General features: G+C 38.0%; 1 protein-coding gene across 5 annotated transcripts in view; it reads left to right on the top strand.

Annotated features, from left to right (window-relative positions):
* SSH2 (slingshot protein phosphatase 2) overlaps positions 1-27,677 on the top strand; it is a 238,609-nt gene that overhangs the window by 198,016 nt on the left and 12,916 nt on the right. For all 5 annotated transcript variants that reach the window (XR_005364735.1, XR_005364734.1, XM_038548401.1 and 2 more), the window contains 5 exons: positions 3,194-3,287; positions 3,426-3,554; positions 12,709-12,755; positions 16,488-16,634; positions 21,243-21,443. Coding sequence is in view for 3 of the 5 variants with exons in the window: in XM_038548401.1 (XP_038404329.1) it covers positions 3,194-3,287; positions 3,426-3,554; positions 12,709-12,755; positions 16,488-16,634; positions 21,243-21,443 (618 nt within the window). In the remaining 2 variants the exon portion in view is untranslated. The remainder of the gene's footprint in view (positions 1-3,193; positions 3,288-3,425; positions 3,555-12,708; positions 12,756-16,487; positions 16,635-21,242; positions 21,444-27,677) is intronic.

Raw genomic sequence — 27,677 nt, 5'->3', positions numbered from 1 at the left:
AAAATAATTTATAATTCAAGTGTTTGACTCAACCCCACTGTTGCCTTGTTGGGTCTTTGTCAGTGAGATTTTATTAAATCTCCCTGGTGTATGGTAAGTTGGATAAAGGCCTGAGGTGGATGTTTATTTCCTTTTTAGGCCTACACGTTAAAACTTTCAGACATTAATCAGGATGTTTCTTTTGCTCTGAATTTATTTTTCTGCACTTTCAAGGTATTCTACAACTGGAAAAGAAGAGTATCTATCTACTTACTATCTGACTGTACAAACCTTCACCTTCAGATTCCTAAATTGATACCAAAACAGTTCATGATTTTGTTTTAAGAAAATGCTTTATTTAGGTAATAGTGTAAATTTACTTTTACTAGAAAAGGTGAAATTTCCAAGAATTGTATGAACAGGACAGTCAAAAAAGAAGTGGAACTTTTTTTTGCATAGGGTGTTATTGATACTAGGATCTCCTTTTCATTAGCCCTAGTCATTTTGAAGATCCCACAGTAACTGAAATGATAAGGCTTAGTCTGGCTTTCAGAATCTTGGAAAACGTTACTGAGTTCATGCTTTATAGCTGATTGATGGTTATCAAAGGAATGGATGTCTCATCTGGCTCAAAAATGGACATTCTGGGGATCCCTGGGTGGCGCAGTGGTTTGGCGCCTGCCTTTGGCCCAGGGCGCGATCCTGGAGACCTGGGATCGAATCCCACGTCGGGTTCCCTGTGCATGGAGCCTGCTTCTCCCTCTGCCTGTGTCTCTGCCTCTCTCTCTCTGTGTGTGTAACTATCTTTAAAAAAAAAAAATGGACATTCTATCCCAGACTTACATGAGAGTGAAAACTCTTCATTTCTTATGATTTTATTAGAGAAAATTTGGATATTACATCAGAAAGAAAAGGAAAGAAAATTGGCAATAATTTGTCTATATCCCCAAGCAAGGGAAAGTAGTCCCTGGAACATGCTGGAGGTTCATTAAATCTTAGCTCTTAGTATGTACAATATAACTCCAGCTTTAATGATATATTTACAAACCAAAGGTCTGTCCTAGAAAGAAAAACTGAAAAGCTGTAGGTCAGAGTATTGATAATGATTATCTCTAATGTAGAGATTTTCAGTGATTTTTATTTTTCTTCATGTCTTTGTGTATTTTCAAATTTTTCTCTAGTGAAATCAAGAAAGTATGTTTGTGTTATAATGTTTTTTTCTCCCTAAATTGACTAGAAAAGCCTGAAAAAGAATGCTGAGCGTACAGGGAGAATGTGTGCCAAAATGGATTTAGGTACTCTACTGCAAATAAAGTTTGTATTTTGAAATACAAGGAAAGGGAAGAAGGGAACATACATGTATAGTGCTTCCAGTGTATGTTAAATGTTATGCCAGGCACTTTATACGTGGTACATCATTTATAAGAACCTCATGAGGCAGATATTATTATACTCGTTTTATAAAAAAAGAAAACCCGCTCAGAGAAGGGAAGGAATTTGTTCAAGGTTGTACCACTAGTAAAGTTGCAGGGCTGGGATTAATACCCAGGTGTGAAGAAAAAAAAAATTAAAAAAAAAAAATACCCAGGTGTGTCTGCTCCCAAATCACTCTGCCTCAGAGAACTGTCGTGAAGGATTAGGAGAAAGATTGCTAACTAGGGATCTAACTCATGCACATAGGTGGTAAAATTTGTTTTATAAATATTTTTAAAGGTTTTATATATTTATTCATGAGAGACACAGAGAGAGGCAAAGACATAGGCAGAGAGAGGAGAAGCAGGCTCCATACAGGACCCTGATGCAGGACTCAATCCCAGAACTCTGGGATCACGTCCCGAGCTGAAGGCAAATGCTCAACCTCTGAGCTACCCAGGCGTCCCTATAAATATTTTTTAATGGAAGACTTTAATGTATAACTTTCTACCATTAGCTATGTCTAGGAAAAATGGTTGGGAGCATGATTAAGAATTTAATCCTGCTCAAGACAGGGATGCCTTGGCAGATAGCGAGATGGCACAGGCATTATCTGTATTCTGCAGGGTTCATGAGAAACTACAAGCCCAAGTGGTGGGGAGCCCCAAGGTTCTGAGGTCAGAGCATCCATCTTTGGAGATTACTGAAGCTATTTTTGCAGACAGTGATAAGGCTGTAGGCAGCAAGGGCAGACAGGATGCCTGAAGGCTTAGTCCATTTCCATCTCCAAATAAGGAGGTACAGAGCAGATACCTTTCTTGAGTAGGTAAGAGGGAAAGATGAGACAGAAAGTGCTCTTTGTCAGCCTCACTCAAATTCTGCATAATATGAAATAATGCTTTTAGAGAGAAGCATCCAGTTACATTAAACCAATACCTTTCTAGTAATTGGAGAGTTAGCTTACTAGTTTAATTTCCTATTAAAGTTCCAAGGGTAATTTTATTTTTAAGAGTCAGAAGATTAAGGGAAGCAACATAATCCTGCAGGTAGAGTGTTAGGCTGGGCTGAGAGTACTGGTTCTCCTGCCAGTGTATGCGATCTTTGGCATGTCATTTAACCTTTCACATATTTATTCCTTTATCTATAAAATGGGGGTAACAATTTCACAGAGATGTTGTGAGAGCTTTATGAGAAGGAATGTATTTTGGATGGAAATATTCTGAGTAGTTAATTCTTAAAAACCCATTTTGGAGTGAATTTGCTTCAGTTAAGAAGGCAGAAATCATTCTTTCATCTTTCCTGTTTTCTAGAATAATAGCAATGAATGGTGAGCATTAGGTGGCATTTTAAGCCACAGAAGACCTGATCCCTACTGAGTCACACCACTGTTCTACCCAGCTTGGTATTCTAGTTCAGCAAGTGGTAGTCAGGGATACTTGATGGAACAGTATGACTATGCATCTGCATTAAAGTAGTATACACAGTATAGCTTATTTTTTAGTCCTTCATAGATGTACGTGGATATATTTAAGGGCTTTTAAACATGTACGACCTCTTCAAGTAATCATTTCTACATGTTTACATTCTATACATTGTGAAAAACTTTTTTAAATACTTTTTTGTTTGTTTGTTTGTTTGTTTTGACATGCCCCCAGAATATAAATGTTTGAGGGTAATATAGAAAGTCTGGAAAAAAAAAAAAATAGAAAGTCTGCCAATTTGGAAACAACCAAATGGCACTTTCATTAACCTAGTCAAATTCCTGCCTAAGAAAAAAAAATCACCATTTCTCTCTTCTCAGACCAACTGAACGTGAGCGAACAGAAAGATTAATTAAAACCAAATTAAGGGAGATAATGATGCAAAAGGATTTGGAGAATATCACATCCAAAGAGGTGAGAGACCTTGAGTTCTTCTTATTCCAAGACTAGGAGTGGGATAACAGTGGGTATGGGGTTAGAAATAGTGAATGATTGATTGAAAGTACAGAGGTACTTTTCAGAGATGAGTAAAATATGTCTTCTTTGTTTCAGATACGAACTGAGTTGGAAATGCAAATGGTGTGCAACTTGCGAGAATTCAAGGAATTTATAGATAATGAAATGATAGTGATCCTTGGCCAAATGGATAGCCCTACACAGATATTTGAGCATGTATTCTTGGTAAGTCTGAGGACCACTCTAAGTGATGTGCTAAATCTAGTCCATACCAGCTCTGGGAGAACAATTGTTAAATTTGAGTATATTTAAATAAAATATAACTTAAAAACAAAAGTAATAAATACTTAAACCCTATCCCTTTCTAGTTTTTTACTAGATTTTATTGTTATCTGTGCTCTAGGTTATTTACATCTACTATATGGTGGAAATGTTAGATAATGGTGGGCTTCTGCTCATCTCTTCCCAATTCCTCATTCAGTGACATCAAGCTGGTGGATTAAAATTGACTTGGTGGGAAATTTTACACCAAGGAAATGGGCAAATGCTACAAATCAGTCCCTTCCCTCCTGCATGGACTGTTAAATATCTCATCTGTTCTTCATGACAGTCAAAAGTCAAACAGACCAGTCCACGATAGCTTTATACAGTGTATCCAAATAGAATGATCCTTTGACATCACTCTTTCACATTTTCCAAATTTGCATAAGGCCTAATATATCTGAGCAGAGCAGGTTGGACTACTTATGAACTGAGAGACTATTGAACTTTAGAAACATTTAGAACCTTATAGCTGCATTTTGAGTCCCCCCGATACTTTTGTGATTGCTAAAATTTCAGTGACTTAAAATTGTTCGTGATTCCTGAACATTCAGTGACCTGCACTTAGCCCAAGGATAGCTTTCTGACCAATGGATTAGGGAAGCTTCTAAAAACCTTAAGACTCATTTTCCTCCCAAATGTTAGAAGAGTTTTAGTTTCCATCTGTACACAGTAGTGGGAATAAGGTTAAGAAGGTAATTAAAATCAGTGGGGAATGTCAGAACTTCATTTTGTTTCCACTTCCCACACACTTTGACCAAAAATACTGTAATAAGGAAATAAATTGATTGGTTTGAATTTCATTTCCTTTCTCTATTTCACATTTGTGAAATGATTAGAAGCTGAGAAACAGGAAACAAGAGGAATAAATGCACAGGAACTGACTAAATTGGATCATCTCACCCCTGAATATTCAAGAGTTTATGTCACCAAGCAGTCAGATTTTATGCCATTGAAGGCTTGTGCCCTGAATTAACTTTTTGACAGTCTGAGAGTATGTGTGCTTGTAGAGTGATTCATAGTGCTGTATAGCTATGAAATTACTCATGAAAAGCTGTGAGCTGGAAAGGGAACTTTTTTTCCATGACTTTAACTTGACCAATGTGTGTTGCCATTTCTGGGTGTAGGTTATACTGCAAAACTGTCATTGACCTTTCCATTTGTAAAGTACTTGGCTTTGTTGTCATCTGTGTATACCTCCGCAAGGGTTCCAAGTATTCCCTGCTGGTGTATCGTTGGAAAGAATTTTTGGATCATCTATAGAAAACTTATGAGTCACTCATTCAAATGGACCCTGCCCCTAACTGTGTCTGTGTAACATGACTAATTTTTATGAACAGCAAGTACTTATACCCAAAAATAGCTCATGTTAGAAAATGACCAGAGCTGTAAACTCAGAAGTCACTTTTCCATTACTTGTATTTTAATGCCAGAAAGGATGTAGACATAATGAATATGAAATACAATTAATATGTGACTGTTCAACCTGTTTAATTTGGGTGGACTTCCCTGTGTCTCTGATGCCACCCACCCAAGGACTATCTTCTCCGTACTTCCTCTTGAAATAATATGTTTTAGGATATATAGAGAAATTTTAGTAGTACTCTTTCAGAAAAAACAGTCCAGTTCTCCTGAGATTTGAGTCCCTAATCAACTACAAATGCATTTGAGTATTTTTACCAGTATATTTATCCTATTATTTTATGAATATTGGCATATTCTTCTGTCTTGGGTTTTTTTTTTTACTTATTATAAAAATAAATCATGTTCATTTTAGAAAGTTTAGACAATTTAATTTTTTTTAGTGAGCTACACATAGTCCATTCCTTTCTGTTTATTTTTTGACTGAAGTATAATTAACGTACAATGTTATATTAAGTTCAGGCTGCAACATATCGATTCAGCAATTTTATGTACTACTCAGTGCTCACCACAATAAGTACAGTCCCATTTGTCATCGTACAATGTTATTACAATATTATTGACTGTATTCCCTAATCTGTACATTTTCATCTCTGTACTTTATTAATTTTATGACTGGAAGTTTGTAACTCTTAATCTCCTATCTATTTCACCCATTCCCCCACCCAGCTTTCTTCTGGCAACCACCAATTTGTTCTCTCTATATATTTTTTAAATATTTTATTTATTCATGAGAGAGAGAGAGAGAGGCAGAGACACAGGCAGAGGGAGAAGCAGGCTCCATGTAGGGAGCCCAATATGGGACTCGATCCTGGGACTCTAAGATCATGCCCTGGGCCGTAGGCAGACGCTAAACCACTGAGCCACCTAGGGATCCCCTTGTTCTCTATATTTGAGTCAGGTTTTATTTGTTGGTTTTTTATATTTCATATATAAGTGAAATCGTATTGTATTTGTCTTTCTCGGACTTACTTAGCATGATTATTGGCATATTCTTCTGTCTTAGGTTTTTTATTTATTATAAAAAAGTAATTCATGTTTGTTGTAGAAAGCTTAGACAATTTCAGAAGACAATAAATAACATTTAATCACCAGCAAAAGAGATAAGCAATGATACATTTTGTTATATAATATTCCAGTCTTTTTTTACTTTCTTAATGTGGTCTGTATATTTTTGAAAAAGGGAAATCCTAATCAGCTTCAGATTATAATTCTGTTTCCTAAAGAATGGACATGTTCTTTCCATTGTGTATATTTTTCTTACTTGGGAAAAACTTCCAAACTGGAGAATTCTGAAATTTAATTCATACCCAGCAAAATGAGTACATAACACTTCTTCATCAATGGCTTTCTCCCTTTGCACCACCATATCCTGTATCCAAACCTCTATCTCTTCTCCAGTGAGTGTGTACTCTGCTGGCTTTCCCAGCAATTGACATGGAAAAAGAGGTTTTATCCAAGCTGCAAGTGGTGGTGTTAATTTTCTGCAAAGTCATTTCATCTTGTGCGGAGCTGCCATGCCTGAAGTGCAAGCAGATTGTGTGAAGGAAGGCGGCAGGATTTTTCCCCTTCCTTTTGAAACTGCTTAGCTCTGCAATGCACTGCACAGAGCTGTTTATTTAGAAAGGTATCCAGCTGGTATGGAGAAGAAAAGTATAAGGCATAGTTTAAAGAAAATCTGCAATGAGAAGAGAGAATTGATTGGTTGGAAGCCAGGGTATTTCCACCCAAAGTTCTTCCACACCCTTAAGAGTTGTACTCTGAGCTGGAAGCCTTTGCCCAACCAAGTCTCAATATCAACAGTTCTCCTGGAGGTTGTCCAGTTTGGCTGAGAAAAAGCTAAATGTGAACAGAGACCCTTTGCTGGGATCCCTGGGTGGCGCAGCGGTTTGGCGCCTGCCTTTGGCCCAGGGCGCGATCCTGGAGACCCGGGATCAAGTCCCGCGTCGGGCTCCCGGTGCATGGAGCCTGCTTCTCCCTCTGCCTGTGTCTCTGCCTCTCTCTCTCTCTCTCTTTCTCTCTCTCACTGTGTGCCTATCATAAATAAATAAATAAAAATTTTTTAAAAAAAAGAGAGACCCTTTGCTGAAAGGCAGGCAGCTTTCTTAGTTGAACAAGGGAAACAGGAATATTGGACACAACCAGTAATTTTGTTCATAAATAAAAAACTAGTTGGTTTTTACTGCTGATGGTTATCCTTCTTAATATGTGACATTACAGAATAATATTTCCTTTTCAAAGAAAAATAAAGCCTCAAATTGGTAGTTACTTTTGTAGGTGCAGAGAAATAGAAGATATGTGAATAGATGAGACTTAAATCAAATGGGCTGTTTTAATTATTCATGATTTTATCCTTCAACTGGAGATTTGTAGCATGAACTTTTCTCAGAAGGAAAAATTAATAGAGCTCTTGTGCCTGGTTGCCTCAATAACGTGACTCACAGTGTTGAGGCTGTAGGTGTGGTATGATGAAGATATGGAGAAGGTACCAGTCCTTGGAGATTATGTCAAATTATAGTGATCCTAGTAGAACCCGAATACAGTCCTTCTTATTTGCTATAAATGTGCTCTCTTCTCTTTTGCTTGAAGCACTTGGACTCTTACAAGGCTATTTCATAAGGATAATATTTGAAAAGAAATAAGTCATTTGGGGGTGCCTGGCTGGCCCTGTCAGTAGCATATGACTCTTATTCTCAGTGTCATGAGTTCAAGCCCCACATCGGGCATGGAGCCTACTTAAAAAAAATTTTTTTTAGAAAGAAAAAAAAATTAGTCACTTGGGTTTTTGGACTATGGCACAATATAGGGGAACCAGAGTAAAAGATGAAAATGAACTTACTTAAAAATGTATTATAGTCCCAAGATTTCATTTTACACCTCAGTAAGATTAGAATATGCTTTGCATAATTATATAGAACATAGTGGAAAACCCCATGGAATTGTGTCATTGTAAGCCTGAGAAGCATGTGGGGGGGGGGGAGATTGAGTCTTTGGAGGGCCCCAGGGGGCTAATATGAATGGCATTTATTTTGAGGACAGAAAAGTAATTACACCATGTTGATTCCAGTTCTTCATTTCAGGTTGAACCTGAAGCAGCCCTAAGCAGAGCCCAAGTCATGTTATATGGACTTCATTGAGAAAGTAGCCAAAGCTTTTAATTTATTTTGTTTCTGGATATGTGCCATTTCAGATTGTCATTGAGTTTTCTCTGGACAGGTAGATGAAAACCATGGACTTTTCCCATCACGTAAGGGTTATTTCCATCTAGCTGGACAAAGTTCCACAGAGGATTTAGACTTCTAAATTAAGAAGTGCAGTGGTCACATTTCCCTGGCTACCATTAAGCCACTCAACCCTTATTGCTTGTCTTCTGTCTCCTTGAAGTTCTTTAGGATTCTTACCTCTTTCTTTGTGGGAGAGCTTGTTTTCAAAGGTTGAGCACAGAGCCTTAAGAACCTCCCAGATTTTTTTAAAGCAAGTCACCTGAGCCCTGATTTATAAAAAAGATCAGTTATCCATCAGTTACTGTCCTTTTCCTAAATAGAACTTTACAGTAGATCTACTATACAGTAGATCTACTGAGATAGATAAATATATATCTCAGTTCAACAGACAAATTGAATAACATATCACTTGTATTATGATGATAGTACTTGCATAGCACTTTTCAGAGTGCTCCATTTACTTACCTTATTTGATCATTCACTCAATAAACATTTGTTGACCCTCTCTTTTGTGCCAGGTATGAGGCTAGATTTTTGTGCAATCTGATCTATTTCTATATGGAGAGAGTAGTGAACCATATCAGATAGATATTCACGGAAGGCCAATGGGATAGACAATTAGAAGTGGTCGTTAGTAACATTAGCAAGAGTGATGAGAGCAGAAACCACAGTGCTGTAGGTTGAGACCTATGGGAAATATGGAATCAGATAAAGTATTAGATTTTACTTCTATGAAGAAAGGTATGTGGAAGAGAATTCAGGATGGAAAGAGGGTTTTTCCACTTTAATATGGGAGAAACCAGTTTTGTTTTGTTTTTTGTCAAGGGGTGGGCACTGGAATGGAGACTCTTAAACAATAGAAACTTAGGACACCTGGGTAGCTCAGCAGTTGAGCATTTGCCTTCAGCTCACAGTGTGATCCCGGATCAGGGGATCTAGTCCCACATCAGGCTCCCTGCAGAGAGCCTGCTTCTTCCTCTGCCTAGGTCTCTGCGTCTCTCTGTGTGTCTCTCATGAATAAATAAATAAAATACTTTTTAAAAAACCATAGAAACTTATTTCTCATAGTTCTGCAGGCTAAAATCTGAGATCAGCGTGCCTGCATGGTCAGGTGAGGGCCATCTTCTGGGTTATAGATTTCTCTTTGTTTTCTCACATGGCAGAGGAGATCAGGAAAAACTTCCTGTTTGTAATTTGAGACGGTACTCATTTAGGTATGTAGGAGTAGGTGGGAGGAGTGTTCCATTTTGCAGATAAGAAAAGTGAAGACAGATTAAGCAATTTGCCCAGTGCTCCACAGTAGAGTGGGAAGTTGGAACTTGAACCTGAGTCTTCTAATGCTAAATTCCATTTAATATATAATTCTAAAATAGGCAAATTCTTACTTTTAAATGTTTGCCTTTTCAAAAGAGATGAACAGATAGTCCAAAAAAAGTAAATGGACCAGACACATTGAAAAGTTGCTCACTCTTAAGAGAAATGCAAATTGAAATTACACTGAGATAACCTTTCACGCCTGTCAGATTGGCAATAATTCAAAAGCTTAACCACACATTTTGTTGGCAAGGCCTTGGAGAAAGTGGCACTGTCATAGTTGTTGGTGGGAATGCAGAATTGTTTCAGCCTCTATGGATAGAATTTAGCAATGTCTAACAAAACTGCATTGGCCCTTTACTCAACAACCTCACTTCCACAAATATGAAACAACATTTATAGGAGACTAGTTGAATAAATCTATCACTATCCAGTGAAGTGCTATGTAGATGTAAGAAGGAATAAGGAAAATTTTTCTTTGAATTGCTACAAAGTGATTCTGAGAATGTATTGTAAAGTAAAGCAAGCGAAGAACAAAACTATATGTAGTATACTACTTTTATGTAAGTAAGAAATAGTAACAAGGATATATTTGCTTATGTTTTTTCAAAATAGAACATAGGTAGAATAAGCCAGAAACTAATGAAAATGTTTACCCTTAGGGATTGAGGAGATTAGAGTGGGAGTGAGACTTCAAGTTTACTTTTTTTTTAAAAAGATTTTATTTTTTCATGAGAGAAATAGAGAGGCAGGCTCCACTCTGTGTCGTGAATAAATAAAATCTTTAAAAAAAATAAGCTTTTGATTTTCAATCTTAAAAAAGTTTGCATATGCAAAATCAAGTGGAAAAGGCACAATTTTAGGGATATACCCAAAATTGAATACAGACAAGGGTGAATGAACCCAAGTATATATCTAATGGATAACTTCACAGAGGGAAATTAATTCAAATAACTTTTGAGCATAATATTCTGATTGAACCTCTTCATGGGAAGAGAAAAAAAACTACAAAAAGAAATTTCAACTTGATAGTTTTGTAATTGGCTATGGTATTGGTGTAGTAATAGTAATGTTGAAGTTATTTTGTAAATAGAGCACATGAGTTGTTGGAAACCAAGGCTATCACTCTGGAATAGAGAGAGAAAAATGTTGACAAAGGGGCAAGAAAGAAAAGGAAGAACCTTGTGGTGATAACTTTGAATTGGAGGTACCAGTGTAAATTTTTTTTTTTTCAGTAGATGCCATACTCAGCCTATAGCCCAAAATGGGGCTTGAACTCATGACCCTGAGATTAAGACCTCAGCTAAGATCAGGTGTCATACACTCAACCAAGCCACCCAAGTGCCCCTGGAAATTCAATAGTTTTTTAAAAAATAGTCCCTAGATCTGTCCACTGAAAAGTTTAGAAGCAGTAACACTAAATATTTATGAGCATATCTAATTATGTCCAGGTTTTGATTGCAAAATATTCTTTGCTAAAAGAAACCAGGGCTCCTTGGGGAAAGGGCTAATTCCATTCACAAAGTGAATCTGAAACAATTTCCTGTGCCAGAAAGCAAGGACCTATTCAAAAACTAGTGGGGTCATATCAAAAGGAGCCTGCCTGCTTGAAGAGATTCCCACTGGTCAAATTTAGGACAATTTGAGTGTCAGGAAAAAAAATGGTAATGGATTGTATAACATTCCAAGTACAAAATGAATTCAAGAAGTCATAGTGGCATTTACAGTGCAGAAGGGATGACTCGGTGAAGCTCTCTTTTACAAAGAAGAATGCCAGCTACCATCCAAAGGAATGATAGAATTAAAAAACCACCATTTTCTCAATCTCCAGTAATATAATTGCCTTGGACAAGGTCAGCAGTTGATGCTAAAACCATAGGGTAAAAGATTATTGTGAAACAGGATATTCACATGACCTCAAAGATCTGATACCTAAAGATTACTAATTAGTCGTTAAGAAATCTTTACAATATGAGATGTGGCAGATACAAAGGTACCTACCAAGAATTCAAGCTCAGCATGACAAGTAAGATAAATGGACATAATTTGCCTCAAGATTTGATGCGATAGGAAATACACAATATCAAAAAAAAAAAAAGGAAATACACAATATCATCCTTGTAATATTCTTGCCAGGAATTTTGACTTGAATCTAATTATCAGGAGACAAATCAGACAAATCCAGATTGTTAGGAGTTCTCCAAGATTACAGACCTATAGTCTACAAAAATGTAGACTACATTTAAAATGTAGACTAAATGTAAAGTTGAGGTGGACTGTCCAAGACCAGATTAAATGAGAAAGACGTGGCAACTAAATGCAAATTATAATTCTTTTTTTTTTAAGTATAATTCTTGATTGGATAAACATAAAGGATAGTTTGAGAGGACGGTTTTTGAATAAAATATTGATAATGTATTAGAATATTGTGTTAGTGTTCTCTTCGTTGTAAAAGTGAAACGAGAATGTTCATGTTCATAATATATGATCAGGTATTGAAGTGTCATGATTGCTCAGATTACTTTCAAATGGCTCAGGACAAAAAAGTATGATACATATTGGAAGGAGAGAGAGAAAGCAAGTGTGGTAAAATATTAAAAATTGGTATATCTTCTAGATAATCTGTACAACTCTCCCTTCTTTAAATTTTGCATATCCTGTTTCCCACCTGGTTGCTGTCCTCAAGAAGCTTATATTACAGTCGAGGAGAAAAGTAGTAAATAAGCACATAAATAAATATGCAAGTAAAAATTACAATACATTGTCCTGAAAGAAATCAGAATACTATAACAAGGAAAACAGATGACATTTAACTTAGAATGTAGGATGATTAAAGATACCTTTCCAGCATGTGATCTTGAGCAAAAATTATTTGAATTCTATGAGGGCTGGTTTTCTTATCTGTAAAAATAAAGATAACTTTTTTACCCTATCACTTATGAAAACAAAATGTGATAATATACAAAGTACCTGACATATAGAAAGGAAGCATGATAGATGTTATTGGCTCTGCTTCTTTCCTCAGGATTCCTTTCCAAGTATTGTATTTTGTTCATTTGCTAATACTCCCTAACCTTGTTTTTTATTTGGTTCCACAGGGCTCAGAATGGAATGCCTCCAATTTAGAGGATTTACAGAACCGAGGGTAAGCACACAGAGCAATTGCTTTCATCCCCATGACAGAAATCACTGTTCTTTCTTTACTTTTTCCTGTCAAATAGGTGTCAGTGAGTAACTTTAATCTTAGGAGTTGCTTCAAGTTGATTCTAATCAGGTGTAATGTAATAAAAATTTAAGTGGCTATTTTCCCACTGTTTCATCCTCCCACACACACAACTCTCAAGAAAAAGATACTGTTTAGGTGGAAAGGCTTTCCAAAATAAATATGCATGCCTTTCCTGCTGTTTAAAACAAATGTAGTTATTGATTCCTTTTTTTGTTTTTAGAGCAATTTAAGGTTCACAGTAAAATTGAGAAGAAGGTACAGAGATTTCCCATATACTTCTGCCCTTATATGTGCATAGCCTCCCCCATTATTACCATCCCCACCAGAGTGGTGCATTTGTTATAATTGATAAACCTACATTAGTACATCATAATCACACCAAGTCCATATTTACAGTATAGTTCACTCTTGGTGTCCAGTTTTTGGCCTTGGACAAATCTATCGTGCATCCATCATTTATGGTATCATACAGAGGATTTTTTACTGTCCTAAACATCTTCCGTTCCACCCATTTATTCCCACCACCACCCCTGGCAACCGCTGATCTTTTTACTGTCTCCATAGTTTTGCCTTTGGTTCCTCTTTTTATGTGAGAGTACACAGAACTGCATGTGTTGGGTTCATAGCTGCTCATTCAACATTTATTGACCATCTTCTGTGGGCCAGGTACAGTGCTAGATACTAGGGATCCAAGGAAAAATAAGAATCAATCCCTATCCTTTTTTAGTAAGGTGTTTGAAGTCTAAGTAGGTTATAAATATAAAGTGGACAAGCTTCTGAAATTGAACAAGAATACCTACCTTGTATTAAGAAATGTGCCCCTAAACAGTATGGTTATTGAGTTTGATAGTAGCTATTGAGATCACCATGAACACTTAGCAAGCAAAAAGCTGCCATTCTTCTTCCTTTTTTACTTCTTAGCTAATGCCTAAATTTTTCATTGAACATAGCCATGCTAACTCTTAATTGTGGACAGTGATAAGACCTACTGAAATCCAGAAGTAGTGATGGATAGTTGCTGGCTGCCTGTTTTCTAAGCTGTAAGTCAGCCTTCTGGTTATCTTTAGCATGATAATCAGAGTCATACTCCCTACTTTTACTTCAAAAGAAAAGTATGTCATAATTGTTAAAATGAACTGGGAACAAGACTTAAGCCAGAGAATTTATACAAAGAGTTCTTGGAGTGGGGAGATGCAAGGAGTGAATCTGGTTACTTAATTTAAGATATAAAAATAAATAGAACTTGGACATTTTAAATTGATTAGAATTGAGTCTAGAGTTCTTGAAAATAGAGACTGTATCTTAGTTTTGTATAAAACATGTCTGCCTAGCTCAGAGCTTTATACCAAGAAGGTACTCAGTAAATGTGAAGGAATGATAGAAAAATTGACTGTGACTTGCCAGAAACTAGCATGTAGATACAGTGTTTAATATGAAATCTGAGATTTTATACAGCCAGTGCTTGCCAAATGCATTGAAATAACATCATGCATACATATACTTTGACTTTAGAATGCACTTTAACTTACAACCCCAGCTGGAGATGATACCTGTTCATCTCATTTACTACTTATAATGCTAAATTATAAAACACAGATGCATTTGTCTTAAAAGACAGTATAGTTAGATGCTCAGACATCTACTTAGATCTTGTTTCATAAATTCACTGGTTCTTAAACGCTTGTGGATTAAGAATTACAGTTACAAAATATGAACACTGCCCCTTTTGGATCATTTAAGGGATTTTCAAGTCTAATTTTGGCAGTGGCACCCAATCTACTGACTGCAGAACCCCATGTAAAGTGCTACTCCATAAGATATGTCAGAAGAAGTTTCAAGGAGTGCTAATTTCAGTTGGTAGTGGTTGTCTAGAGTTCTATAATGAAAGGATTGAGAAGGCTTCTGTCATAATCCATTAGTAAAATATGGGATTAGAGGTCTTTTTTTTTTCATTTTTATTTTAAATAAGAGAAGTGTGCTTTTCTTTTGACAGTTTTATTGAGTGTAAGTCATATAGTTCACCCATTAAAATGTACACTTTAATGATACTGTCTTTTAGAGAGTTGTACAATAATTAATTTAGAACATTTTTTCAAATCCAAAGAAATCCTGTACAGTCACCCCCATTTTCCTTCTCCCTCAGTTTCTAGAAACTACTAATCTGCTTCCTATTTCTAGGGATTTATCTGTTCTGGACATTTCATTTAAATGGAATTGTATAATATATGCTCTTTTAAAAATGGTTTCTTCCATTTCACATTATATTTTCAAGGTTTATCAATATTGTAGCATGCATTAGTACTTCATTCCTTTTTTAATTGCCAAAAATGCTCCATTGTCTGAAATACCACATTTTGTTTATTTAGTTGTAAGTTGATGGACATATGAATTGTTTCCACTTTTTAGCTATTATGAATACTACTGTACCATTCATGTACAATTTTGGGGGTAGATTTATTTTTCATTTCATTTCGTACCTAGGAGAGGAAAATGCTGCGTTATAAAGTAACTCTGTGTACTGTTTTCCACAATTGCATGTGCTTGCTTTTTATATTAAAAAGAAAAAAATTGTTTCTAGTAATGGACTTTGATGCAGATTTAAAACAGGTTCAAATCATGTTTCAGAAAAATTTTGGTCTCATAAAAACCAAAAACCAAAAAACAAAGAAAAATTTGGGTCTCTTGACCTTAACCACAGAATGGGTTAGCTAGGACTCTCCCTCTCTTTTTGTAGTCGTTTCTCTGACTTCAGAGATTGGGTTTGTAAGAACCCCGTGTGTAGTTAGTTCTAAGAAGGAAACCGCTTCTGCAGAGGAAATACATTAGTCTGTGTTGTATTGGTGGAGTAAACTCCAGTGAAGTCTAAGTCCACACAGCACTGAGAAAAGATAAGCATTTGGCAAATTGAACTCAAGCATTTATTGAAATTGTACAGTGAGAGACATATCAGAAGAAATTTTTCTGCAATCTTCTTGGTATGGGAGAACTTGCAGGTACATCTGCTGCTGTGATGGCCAGGACAGCAGCCCAGGGAGTTATGAGAGTTTTAGGTCCAACTTTCCTCTGACCTTCCCAGCCCTCACCTATTCTGCTTTTCTTTTTGTTTATAGAGAGTAATAGAGCAAAATTTAGCATTTAGAAAGGTAAGAGGAAATATTGACCTTTCCTATTTTGTTGTTTTTAGTTTCTTGAAGTAGATGTTAATAGTCTGATTTAATACAAATGACTTCCAAAGAATGAATTATGTTTCTGGTAATTTTAGCAACTGAAGAGAAATTTTCAGATCATTGGCCTTGGGTTGATCCTTTGAAGTAAAATACGAGACATATTTTCGAAAGACTGTCAAAGATGAGATTGTGTAACTACATAAACTGAAAATGGAATTTTTTTTTTGAAAATGGAATTTAGATGTTGAACTTGGTAGACACCTTTTCTCTTAGTAATTCATTGGTGCCAGATATATCCTGGATTCTGCTATGTAGTTTCTGTACTAAATAAGTATATAGTCCCTTAGTTTTTTAGCTTTTTTTCAATATTTTAGTATTTAATTTCAGTCTAGGGAGTAAGCAAATTTTAATTAAGAAAAACAGTCCTAAGAATGGGTTTAGCCTGAATAGTAGAGCACATATTTTTCCCTTGGTTTTCTCACAGGGTGCGGTATATCTTGAATGTCACTCGAGAGATAGATAACTTCTTCCCAGGAGTCTTTGAGTATCATAACATCCGAGTATATGATGAAGAGGCAACAGATCTCCTGGCTTACTGGAATGACACTTACAAATTCATCTCTAAAGCAAAGTGAGTAATGGTTCCACAAATCCTCTGACCTGTGTTCCTCGTGCACCGCACATGGCTGGGGCCTGAGAGGTATAGGTGGTTTAATGTCTATACTCTAGGAGAAGGAAGTAAAGAAGAAAAGGAGACTGAGATTCCTTAATCCTGGGGAAAAGTTGGTTGGTGGCATCATACTTTCCCTGTGAGTAGATGAAGCCCCTGGAAGAAGATAAGCTCCTGTTAACTGTTTGCATTGAGCACAAGATGAGGGGAAACAAAGGAAGATATTCTGAAGGAAGTGCCTACATTGCCAAAGGGGACATTTGAAAGTTATAGGGTAGAAATTATTCCAGATGGTTGGGATACGGAGTCCTTTCTGAAGACAAGATGGGAAGCATAGTGAGCTTTGGAAATCTTTTCTCATTCTTTTACTTGACTCTTAACGGTACTCTAAACAGTGAAATTTTTCTCTGGCCCTTCTGTTGATAATCATTTTAGTGAAACTAATGCTATTACTTTAGTGTTTTGTTGTTTAAAGATTTTATTTATTTATTTATGAGAGACCGAGAGAGGCAGAGGCAGAGGAAGAAGCAGGCCCCACGCAGGGAACCCGATGTGGGACTCTATCCCGTCTCTTGAGGATCACGCCCTGGGCCGAAGGCAGGCACGAAACTGCTGAGCCACCCAGGCGTCCCATACTTTAGTGTTTAGTGTTAATTACTATTAATATGTCAGCACTGTTTTTTAAGTCCCTGGGGATTTCCTTGCCAATCCTACATATTCCTTCAGTAGAAGGAACCATAAATGAGCATGTTGGCCATGCTGCCCCTTTGATGGGACCACATTCAAATCATCCCTGGCAGATGAGAAGCACTTTTGTTTTCAAAGTCCTCCTTCAGCAGTGATTCCACATCTTTCTTCAGGACCTCCATAGTCAAGAAGCTCTTCCTCTTAGGTACCTTGAATCCTCCTACTCTGGCTTTGAGCCCATACTCTGAGTCTCTAGCTAGCACCTGAGAGAGTGTTTTATATTCTTGAAGGCTATTATTAAATTGTTCTCAATAATACCACTCATGGCATGCTTACTGTGTGCCAGGTACTTTACACATATTCTCTCATGTAATATTTTCCAGAACCCAAAGAGGCATATACTGTCATCCTTTTGTACAGATGGGAACAGACTGTAGAGATGAGGTTCTGAGAGGTTAAGTAACAAGGGTTGAAAATAGGACTTGAACCAAAGATCATGTCTTATCTCGGAGTCTATCAAGTATTTAGGAAGAGTCTAGTATCCTAAGTAAGGGAGACTGGAAAAGACTAGGCAAATTGTGAGGATCACAGCCAAAGAGGCTAGAGTTCAGGCAAGCCCTAGTCCCAGTGAAAGGAAAGGCTGATTTCAGCCTCAAGGTGAGGCATGCAGGTTACATGTAAGCAGGCTCTCCTACTCCTGCAAGTTTAGGTCAGCATCTGAGATGGCACGCTGATCAGGGCCCTGAATTCCATACTTGATCTACAGATGGCTGGGTGGGTTTAGCATTCCTAAAGTGATAGCAGGCTTAATCTAAGACAACCCAGCATAGGGAGGGGCAGGAGAGGAGGGGAGGGTATGTGGCAGAAACTGAAAGAGGAAATTGGATTTTCTGAACTGACTTCAGATCCTTCAGTATGTGAGTTAGAAGCCATCTACTGAAAAAGCCTCATTCAAAATGAATAAATGCTTTTATAGGGGTGGATTTCATATTTGTATTTTTCTTAAAATTATCTAACTTTGAATACCTTCCATGCCTGCAGATATAGACCTAAAATTTGATGTCAGAGCTTGATGGGAAAATATAGAGCACATGTCTGAACTTATATCTGAGTTACTGTGTACTGTAGTCTAAATGAAAACCCTATGGTGCTGTAAACAACACAAAAATTTTCTAGTCCTTTGGGATCTAAGCACACAGAGACACACACCTGCACCAACCTAAGGACCCCAAAATTTTGCATCTAAATGATGGGTAGGAAGTTAATCTTACCTTCCTTTTGAGACTATTTTGATTATTGCAGATCATTCTCTGAATTCCTATCACTTATCTGGCTCACTCATTTTGGCACATAACTTCATGCCTTCCTTGCATTGTACTTAACTTTTTCATGTGTGTCTATCTCCAGCAGAAGAATTATAAGCCTCTGGAAGGAAGCGTGTTTACTATAATACAGTGAGTGAGTGAATGAATGAATAGATTTCCCCTATTAGGCTAATGTACTTTTTTTATTTTTAATTTATTGGAATAGCCACCTAGGAAGGATTTTTAGCCCACATATACTAGTGAAAAGAGTAACCATTCTTTTTTTTTTTTTTTTAAGATTTTATTTATTTATTCATTCATGAGAGATGGAGAGAGGCAGAGACATAGGCAGAGGGAGAAGCAGGCTCCCTGTGGGGAACCTGATGGGGGACTCCCTCCCAGGACCCCATGAACTGAGCCAAAGGCAGACACTCAACCACTGAGCCACACTGGCGCCCCAAGAGTAACTGTTCTTTTTTCCAGATTTTAAAATGTTTCTACTTACAGCTGACAGATCTAACAGCAGATCCATACATTTGTTCATACATTTAGTAAATATTTGAAGGCTTACTCTGTGCCAGACACTGTGTTATTAGCAGAATTAGCATAGCATAATTGAGTGATGTTCATATCCAAGGTAATGAGTTCTGGCATATTGAGACCATGGGGTTTTGTTTGTTTCTTAGTGTCACTTTATGGCAACTTTGCTTCCTCTTTCTTCCACCCCATTAAAACAACAACAGGTAGGTAATTCCACCCTCCTCACTGAGAAAACCACATGGTGTGTCACATTGTCCCATCCAATTCCGTGGATTATAGAGCCAGGCCCTAGACAAAATATGATGATGGTGTTGTGAAAAGCGATATCTAGAGCTACATCTGAGTAAAAGAGGAGGGCTAGTTTCATTTGGTTTGTACTTTCCTCCAGAGACAACTTTTCTTGGAATTTGAACTGGAAGCAACTCAGAACATTTGGATAAAGTAGATGAATCACCGTCACATTTGTAACTCAAGAGTGTGCCAGCCTTGAAACATGTCCCTGGGACTGCAAGGGTACTGGCCTTCAAACCTGCAACATGGGGCCCAGTCTCTAAATTAAAAATTCTCCCTTCATACTCTGTGACCACCTGTTATTGCAATTACCATCTTGAATTTTAATTCTTTCTCCCACTGAACCCTACCATTCAGCGAAAATTTACTTTATCATTACCTCCTAGTATCTTGCACATTGTCTTACATACAGTGATCGCCTGGTAAATGTTTGCTGAATGAATTTAAAAGGATTAATATTAACATTGAATATTGTTTGAGTACACTAGAACTGCCTCCCTTCCTTGCACATTCAACTATGTATATAAGTATACTAAGGTGGGATGGATCGGAAGAAAATGGAAGGACAACAGGATACTTGGAAACATTTAAAACCTTTTAAAATGTACTCACTAGGTCCATTTCTGTTAGGAAGGATGTTGGGTTTGAGGTAGGTAGGTGTTAAGGAGAATAACTACATGACTTCAAGCGCTTTGACAAAACCTCAGATGTGAGACCTTCTGGCCAAGCGTCTGAGATTTCATATTGTTGGAGCATTCACTGTATCCCTGGGGTTGCAACTTTCTATAAGTTTGCTGTGGCCGAACCAAGAAAGAAGGCGTATGCAGATTTCTACAGAAATTATGATTTCGGGGTGCCTGGGTGGCTCAGTCAGTTGAGTGTCTGCCTTCGGCTTGAGTTGTAATCCTGGGGTCCTGTGATCAAGCCCCACATCGGGCTCCCTGCTCAATAGGGAGTCTGCCTCTCCCTCCCTCTCTGCCCCCCACCCTGTTACTGCTCTCCATCTCTCTCTCTCTCTCAAATAAGTAAATAAGTCTTTAAAAGAAAAGAAAGAAATTATGATTCCATGAAAGATTTTTTTTTTTTTAAGATTTTATTCATTCATGAGAGACATAGAGAGAGAGAGAGAGAGAGAGAGAGGCAGAGATACAGGCAGAGGGAGAAGCAGGCTCCATGCAGGGAAGCAGGCTCCAGGCAGGGAACCTGACATGGGACTCGATCCTGGGTCTCCAGGATCACACCCCGGTCTGCAGGCGGTGCTAAACCGCTGCGCCACTGGGGCTGCCCTGATTCCATGAAAGATTTTGAGGAGATGAAGAAGGCTGGTATCTTTCAGAGAGCAAAGTAAATTTGGAATATAAAGAATTTCTTTGGATTGAGTTCCATTGAAGTTTGTCACTTACCTGTGTTCCTGAACTCTGAAACACAAATACTGGATTATGGAATAGTTTCTCTTGTTAAATAAACAACTAACAAATATTTTTAACAATAAAAAATAATAATAATAATAATAGGGCAGCCCCGGTGGCTCAGTGGTTTAGCACCACCTTCAGCCCAGGGTGTGATCCTGGAGACCTGGGATCGAGTCCCACGTCAGGCTCCCTGCATGGAGCCCGCTTCTCCCTGTGCCCCTCTCTCTCTCTCTCTCTCTCATGATTAAATAAAATAGAAAATCTTTAAAAATAATAATAATAAATAAAATAACATATACTCACTATTGTGTACTTATTTCAATTCCCCAATGTAGGAAACATGGATCTAAATGCCTTGTGCACTGCAAAATGGGGGTGAGTCGCTCAGCCTCCACTGTGATTGCCTATGCAATGAAGGAATATGGCTGGAATCTGGACCGGGCCTATGACTATGTGAAGGAAAGGCGAACAGTGACCAAGCCCAATCCCAGCTTCATGAGACAACTGGAAGAGTACCAGGGGATCTTACTGGCAAGGTGAGTCCTTCAGTGACTTTCTCAGATTTTCCCTCCAATACGCTCCCTGGGGCAAGATAAAACATCCTTCCCTGCAGCTATTTCTCAGCCCAATTTGGATGTGTGATACATTTTGAAAATTGAAACCTCTGTCAATCTAGTTTTTAAAAAAATAAGTGCAAGCATTTAAGAATAATACAGAAGATCAGGCATTCAAAAATGATCTTTAAACCAAAAGGTGAAAATACTGTTCTCTTACTTTAATTCTTAACTTGGTGCTGATTATCATAAACATTTTTCAGCCTCTTCTAAGGCCAGACACAGCTGCCTTATCAAATGGATACTTATTGCTCCCAGAGTAATGCTAAGCATAGATGAAATTCTTTAAAAAAAAATTAGCCCATTTTTTAAAAATAAATAAAAAAATAAAAAATACCTGGTGCTATTTTAGGCATCATTTTTTTTCAGTGCTTGGTTTCAGTGAGCCTTCTCCAGAATTTTGGTTATGTGACAAATCACAGTTGGGGTATGAAGGCACTTCTGGAAATAACTCTCTTCTTTTAAACATATTTTAATCTGATTATATATATATATGCTTTGCAAAAATGCAGAAAACACAAAGAAAAATAATTTATAAATTCAATACCCATAGACAGCAATCAACACTATCTTGCGTGTTTCTCCAGCTCTGACTCCTACCACATATATTGATGGATATTTTCTCACAAAAACTATTCTTCAGCCTACCTACCTCTTCATCCAATAGCTGATCTTCTTTTTTTGTTTTTATTAAACTGCAGCAATGTATATTGAACAGTTACACTGCACTTAGCCATCACTTGACCATCCTTTCTAACCCTTAGCTTTACTGAGATAGAATTGACATATAACATTATATGCATTTAAAGCATCCAAGGGGGATCCCTGGGTGGCGCAGCGGTTTGGCGCCTGCCTTTGGCCCAGGGCGCGATCCTGGAGACCCAGGATCGAATCCCACGTCAGGCTCCCGGTGCATGGAGCCTGCTTCTCCCTCTGCCTATGTCTCTGCCTCTCTCTCTCTCTCTCTCTCTGTATGACTATCATAAATTTAAAAAAATAAAAAATAAAAAAAAATAAAGCATCCAAGGTGTTGATTTAATGCATTTATATATTGCAGACTGATTATCACCACAGCATTAGCTAACACCTCCATTCCTTCACATACTGTTTCTTTTGTTTATGGTGAAAATATTTAGGATCTCTCTTAGCAACTTTCAAGTATATGATACAATTTTATAACCTATAATCTCCAGGTTGTGCATTAGATTCCCAGAATTTACTAATCTTATAATTGGAAGTTTATACCCTTTGACCAATATCTCCCCATTTCCCCCATCCTCCACCCCCTAATAACCTCCACTTATTCTCTATTTCTCTTGGTTTGGCTTTTTTAGACTTCACATATAAGTGATACCATTCAATATTTATCTTTCTCTGTCTACCCAGTACTAGATCTTGAACATCTTCCTGTATGAATAAGAATTCACTTCAACAATAATTTTGTAATCGGTTATAAAATGAGTAATGAATTGTTATTTTACCCCTTGGTGGTGGAAGCCACTTTCAGGAAAGAGATTTGTATATTAAATAGGATTTAAGGATCAATTTCATGAGATGCCACATGCTAAAGTTCTGTGGAGTGCTACATTTTGCTTTGTTTTTTCCATATGGGCATGTCCTAGGTGGTTTTGTTCAGATGAAGGCACAGCTGCCTAGAAGCAGTTGGGGCCAGTGCCAGAGTGTGACTCCAGTGAGTCTCATGACTTGGTCTTGACTCTTGAATCTGAATCTGTTTCCCTGAACAAAATGTTAAATAGCCTTCCAGCCTATCAGGCAGAGGGACCACCCTCCCACCCCCAAAGTCTTGTGAAAATGTGGCCACAGCATAGCATTATGGTTTCCACTAAAAAAAAACCCTCCTGTTTACTCAGTACTTGGCATGATTTCATCTGAGCCATTCTTTTAGGAGGCAGGGAGGATACTCAAGTCTCCTCCACTTAAAAAGAACTTAGAGGTCTTTGGGGCCAGATTTTGATGACATTTTTAGATTAGATCAAAAGGTAGGACACAGCAGTTCTTTTTGGCACAAGAAAGAGGCATCTGGGGGTTAGATGAGACACAAATATTGTATGTTCCCAGACATACACATGACGGATGTTAGGCAGTGTCCTCACGTGACCCATTGAGAGCAAGGATACTATGTGTCCTGCCAATTTCAGTATTTATTCTGGAATCTCAGGCTACTGCAAGCTGTTGGGTTGGGTTTTTTTTTAGCGTATGTGGTTTTTCTTAGATATTAAAGGAACTTCAGAAAAATCTTAGATGAGGATAACAAGGGCAGCATAACCCACAAAATCACACTGCCTCTTCCTTTCCCTTTCAGTTCTATCCTGCCTTCCTTGGCTTGATTCATGGAGGGAGGAGCAAGCCCTGGGGAATGAGGAAACCACAGAATTTGAGTCAGTAGATCTAGTTTCCATCTCTGGTTCATTCTCTTGTTGCTACTTTGAGGAGTTACTTCACAGTTCTGATTCTCACCTGATTCCATCTATAAAATGACAAGAACCCTATGTCACACTGAAATTAATAATACACTATATGTTAACTAAATTGAATTTAAATTAATTTTTTTTTATATTTTTAAAGAACCCTATGCCACAGGGCTGTTGTAAATAAAAATGTGTATAAATGTACACTACAGTGCCTTGGCTGGCTCAATCATTAGAGCATGCAACTCTTGATCTTGAAATTTTGAGTTCAAGCCCCATATTAGGTGTAGAAATTACTTTAAAATCTTTTTTTAGGGATCCCTGGGTCGCGCAGTGGTTTGGCGCCTGCCTTTGGCCCAGGGCGCGATCCTGGAGATCCCACATCGGGCTCCCGGTGCATGGAGCCTGCTTCTCCCTCTGCCTGTGTCTCTGCCTCTCTCTCTCTCTCTCTCTCTCTCTCTCTCTCTGTGTGTGTGTGTGTGTGTGTGACTATCATAAATAAATTTTAAAAAAAATTAAAAATAAAATCTTTTTTTTAAATGTACAATATATACTGGTAAGGGTTATTCTAATATAGTTATCATCATTTTTCTCCAGGGCTACCCAGAAACACATACATACATGTGCCATTTATCCCCCTCCTTCTTCCTCCAACCGCTGCCTGCCACCACCCACAGGCACATTAACTCCATTAGAAACTAGAATAGGAAGTGGTCCTAGAATTTCCTGTACTGTGATGTTTCCTGGATTTTAAGAATTAGAATCTAGTGCTAGGGGTATCACTTCGGCTGCTTTCAGCTGCAAGTAATAGAATACATCCATCAATCAAGTTCTCAACAAGAAACAGCATGCTTAGATTAGGATTATTTGAGGAAGATTTTATAAAGCAATTTTTTACAAAGTTGTGGGATTGTAGTAGAATCCAGGGACTTGCGTCAGCAGAGCTGTTTAGTAATAGCTGTGAGGCCTAAAGAGGGAGGGAGCAGTTACTAGAACCTGGAAGGAAACTCCTGGAGAAAAAGGCACCTTCAGAGAAGAGAGATAACCTTCAGTCAGGGGACACAGCCAACCTGAAGTGACCCTGCAGGGAGAGAGAGTTAGAGGAATAAGTGGCCAGTTTTTACTCTCTTCCCTCCAGACTGTCTCCTGCTGGGGCTCCCATGGAACAGTGAATACCCAAACCAAATTAGGCGTCTGCCAGTTAGGAAAAAGAGTGCGAGTGCCTGCTGGGTATACAGTCATTAGGATCTTCAGTCTCTGGTGTTTTCTTAAAAGACAGCACTTGAGGCTACTGGCAAACTAGCTGCCAAGTGTATTGGGCCCAACAGAATCTTGCCCAGCCCTTGAGTGCTACTCCAGGGTCTGCCTGCTTAGAAGAGCAAAGACCGAGAAGCCCCAGACTCCTGGAACTGTCTGAAGCTCTACAGTTTAGGTAACCAGGAGAAGAAAGTCCTTAGAAAAATCCTACTTATCTGTTTGCCAAGAAACCCATTTCCTATGGAGGCACTTAGATCTTATATTCCAGATCTTCTCCCAGGAAGGATGTACTAGTTTTCTCAAAAAGATAGAGCCCTGCTACTAGCATTCTTTCAACTACATGGTTGTCTAGAGTAGCACTGGGTACTTAACTTGAGGTGGCAGCCCTCTGTTTGAGGGTGTTAGCTCGGTACTTCAACATCTTGGTGGAAAAGAAGTTTACCAAAGTGATACCAGGCTCCTGTGATTTATGAATTGGTCATAGTCTCTTAATCAGAATGTGAGGCTATGGGCCAAACAGTGACCACCTGTCTGAAATGCAGGGAACTTTTTGCATACTTCAGTATGTCATTAAGAGCCTGGGGAAGGCTAGTATTTAATCCTTTGGACCTAAAAAGGGAGGGTATTATAAAGCCACTAATACTGTTCATTTCTAATTTTATTTTTTGTGTTTTTATAGCTGGGGGATGGGAATGAGACAGGAAGAGGGTGTGTGTGTGTGTGTGTGTGTGTGTGTGTGTGTGTGTGTGTGTGTTGAAACCTTCCATTAAACTGCCAACAGCCGTGTTTGTCATTCTGTACTCTGATCATGCAGGTATCTGGCAGATTTTTGTTCCATTAGACAAGTTCAGATTTCAGGCATTTGCAAGCTGGACCATGTGTCTGTGATATTAGGTTCCAGTATACAAGGGGCAGAGAAGAAACTGGGTGGTAGCCAGGGAGAGTTCATGCCACATGTCTTCATAGATGTCAGTTTTGATTCTTTGAACGCCCCTATCACCAGGGCCAAAAGAGGCAGAGGTGTCTTTTACATTCCCCTGCTTTGCTGGTGGAGACTTTGAAGTCTTGTTAGCTGGTGCACAGTGGTCAGTCAGCAGGAGGGAATCTGAGAATGAACTCACATTACAATTGAGATTGTAGATTAAGGCTTTCCTTAATAGCTTTTCAGTGAAATAATCTTGAAGCATTTAGGACCATGGACAACACATAGAAAATGCTCAATTGATGCTTTTTCTTTCTTCTACTTTCTGTGGGCTACCTAATGCCCTAAGAGGTAGCATAAACAATCTGATTTTACTATAACTGATATTTCATTTTTAGCAGTATTTTCCTCTATATAACTTTCTCAAAGTTGGTGCTTTACCAAACATGTAACAAGAAGAAAGAAAGCAAATTGGAGGCAAGAAAATGGGATAGCATATGTATCCTGTCCCTTAGATTTCCTTCTTGTTCATTTATAAAGTAAAAGGCCAAATTTTAGGGGAGGTGGGTGGGGGGTTGGGGAAACTGAGTGACAGACACTGAGGAGGGCACTTGATGGGATGAGCACTGGGTATTATACTATATGTTGGCAAATCAAACTTCAATAAAAACAAATAAAAAAAAAAAGGCCAAATTCTTGCCCAGAATGGCCCAATCATCGCATGTGTGTCACTGTATTTATGTGAATCCAAATTCAGGTCTGAGGTTTCTCAAGGGAGAAAAGAACCTGAAGCTTCTTTGCATCATCTAGGCCACAAACCAACTCTTAAGTTCTTTTTGGTGACTTGTTTACTTGATGCCTACCTGAAATAGATGGAGAGAGTCAGCTGAATTTAAACATTAACAGTTGGGATGCTTGGGTGGCTCAGCTGCTTGGTGTCTGCCTTCAGCTCAGGGCATGATCCTGGGTCTAGGGATTGAGTCCCGCATCAGGCTCCCTGCAGAGAGCTTGCTTCTCCCTCTGCGTATGCCTCTGCTTCTCTTTCTGTGTCTCTCATGAATGAATGAATAAAATCTTTAAAAAAAATAAAATAAATGAACACTAACAATTTAAAAATAACAAATATGGTCCAGTGCCTTAAATCTATCCCTACCAGTGATCAAGCATCAGAATAAACTGACTTGGGGAAAAGCTGCACTGACAAACAGTTTGGTGTTACTGAGTAAAACTGATGATGCACATATGCCCTGTGACCCACCTTTTCTGCTCCTATATTTTAACATCTTTCATAAGCCAAAGTATGTACCAAGTGCAAGAATGTCCATGGCAGTAGTAGCCAAAATTGTTGATAGTAGCCAAAACTGTTCATCAACAGGATGGATAAATAAACTGTGGTATATTCATCACACTCTGAAATTACAGCTGCACACACGGATGAATCTCAAAAACAGTGTGGACAAAAGAAGGTTGTAGAAGAATACATACATAGAGTATATTTTCATTTATATAAGTTCACAATATGCAAAACTAAGCAGTATATTAAGAACA

This window comes from Canis lupus, chromosome 9, assembly GCF_011100685.1.
Source record: "Canis lupus familiaris isolate Mischka breed German Shepherd chromosome 9, alternate assembly UU_Cfam_GSD_1.0, whole genome shotgun sequence".
Taxonomy (NCBI): domain Eukaryota; kingdom Metazoa; phylum Chordata; class Mammalia; order Carnivora; family Canidae; genus Canis; species Canis lupus.
The sequence above is the reverse complement of the archived record's forward strand: the minus strand, read 5'-3'. Positions and strand labels throughout refer to the sequence as shown.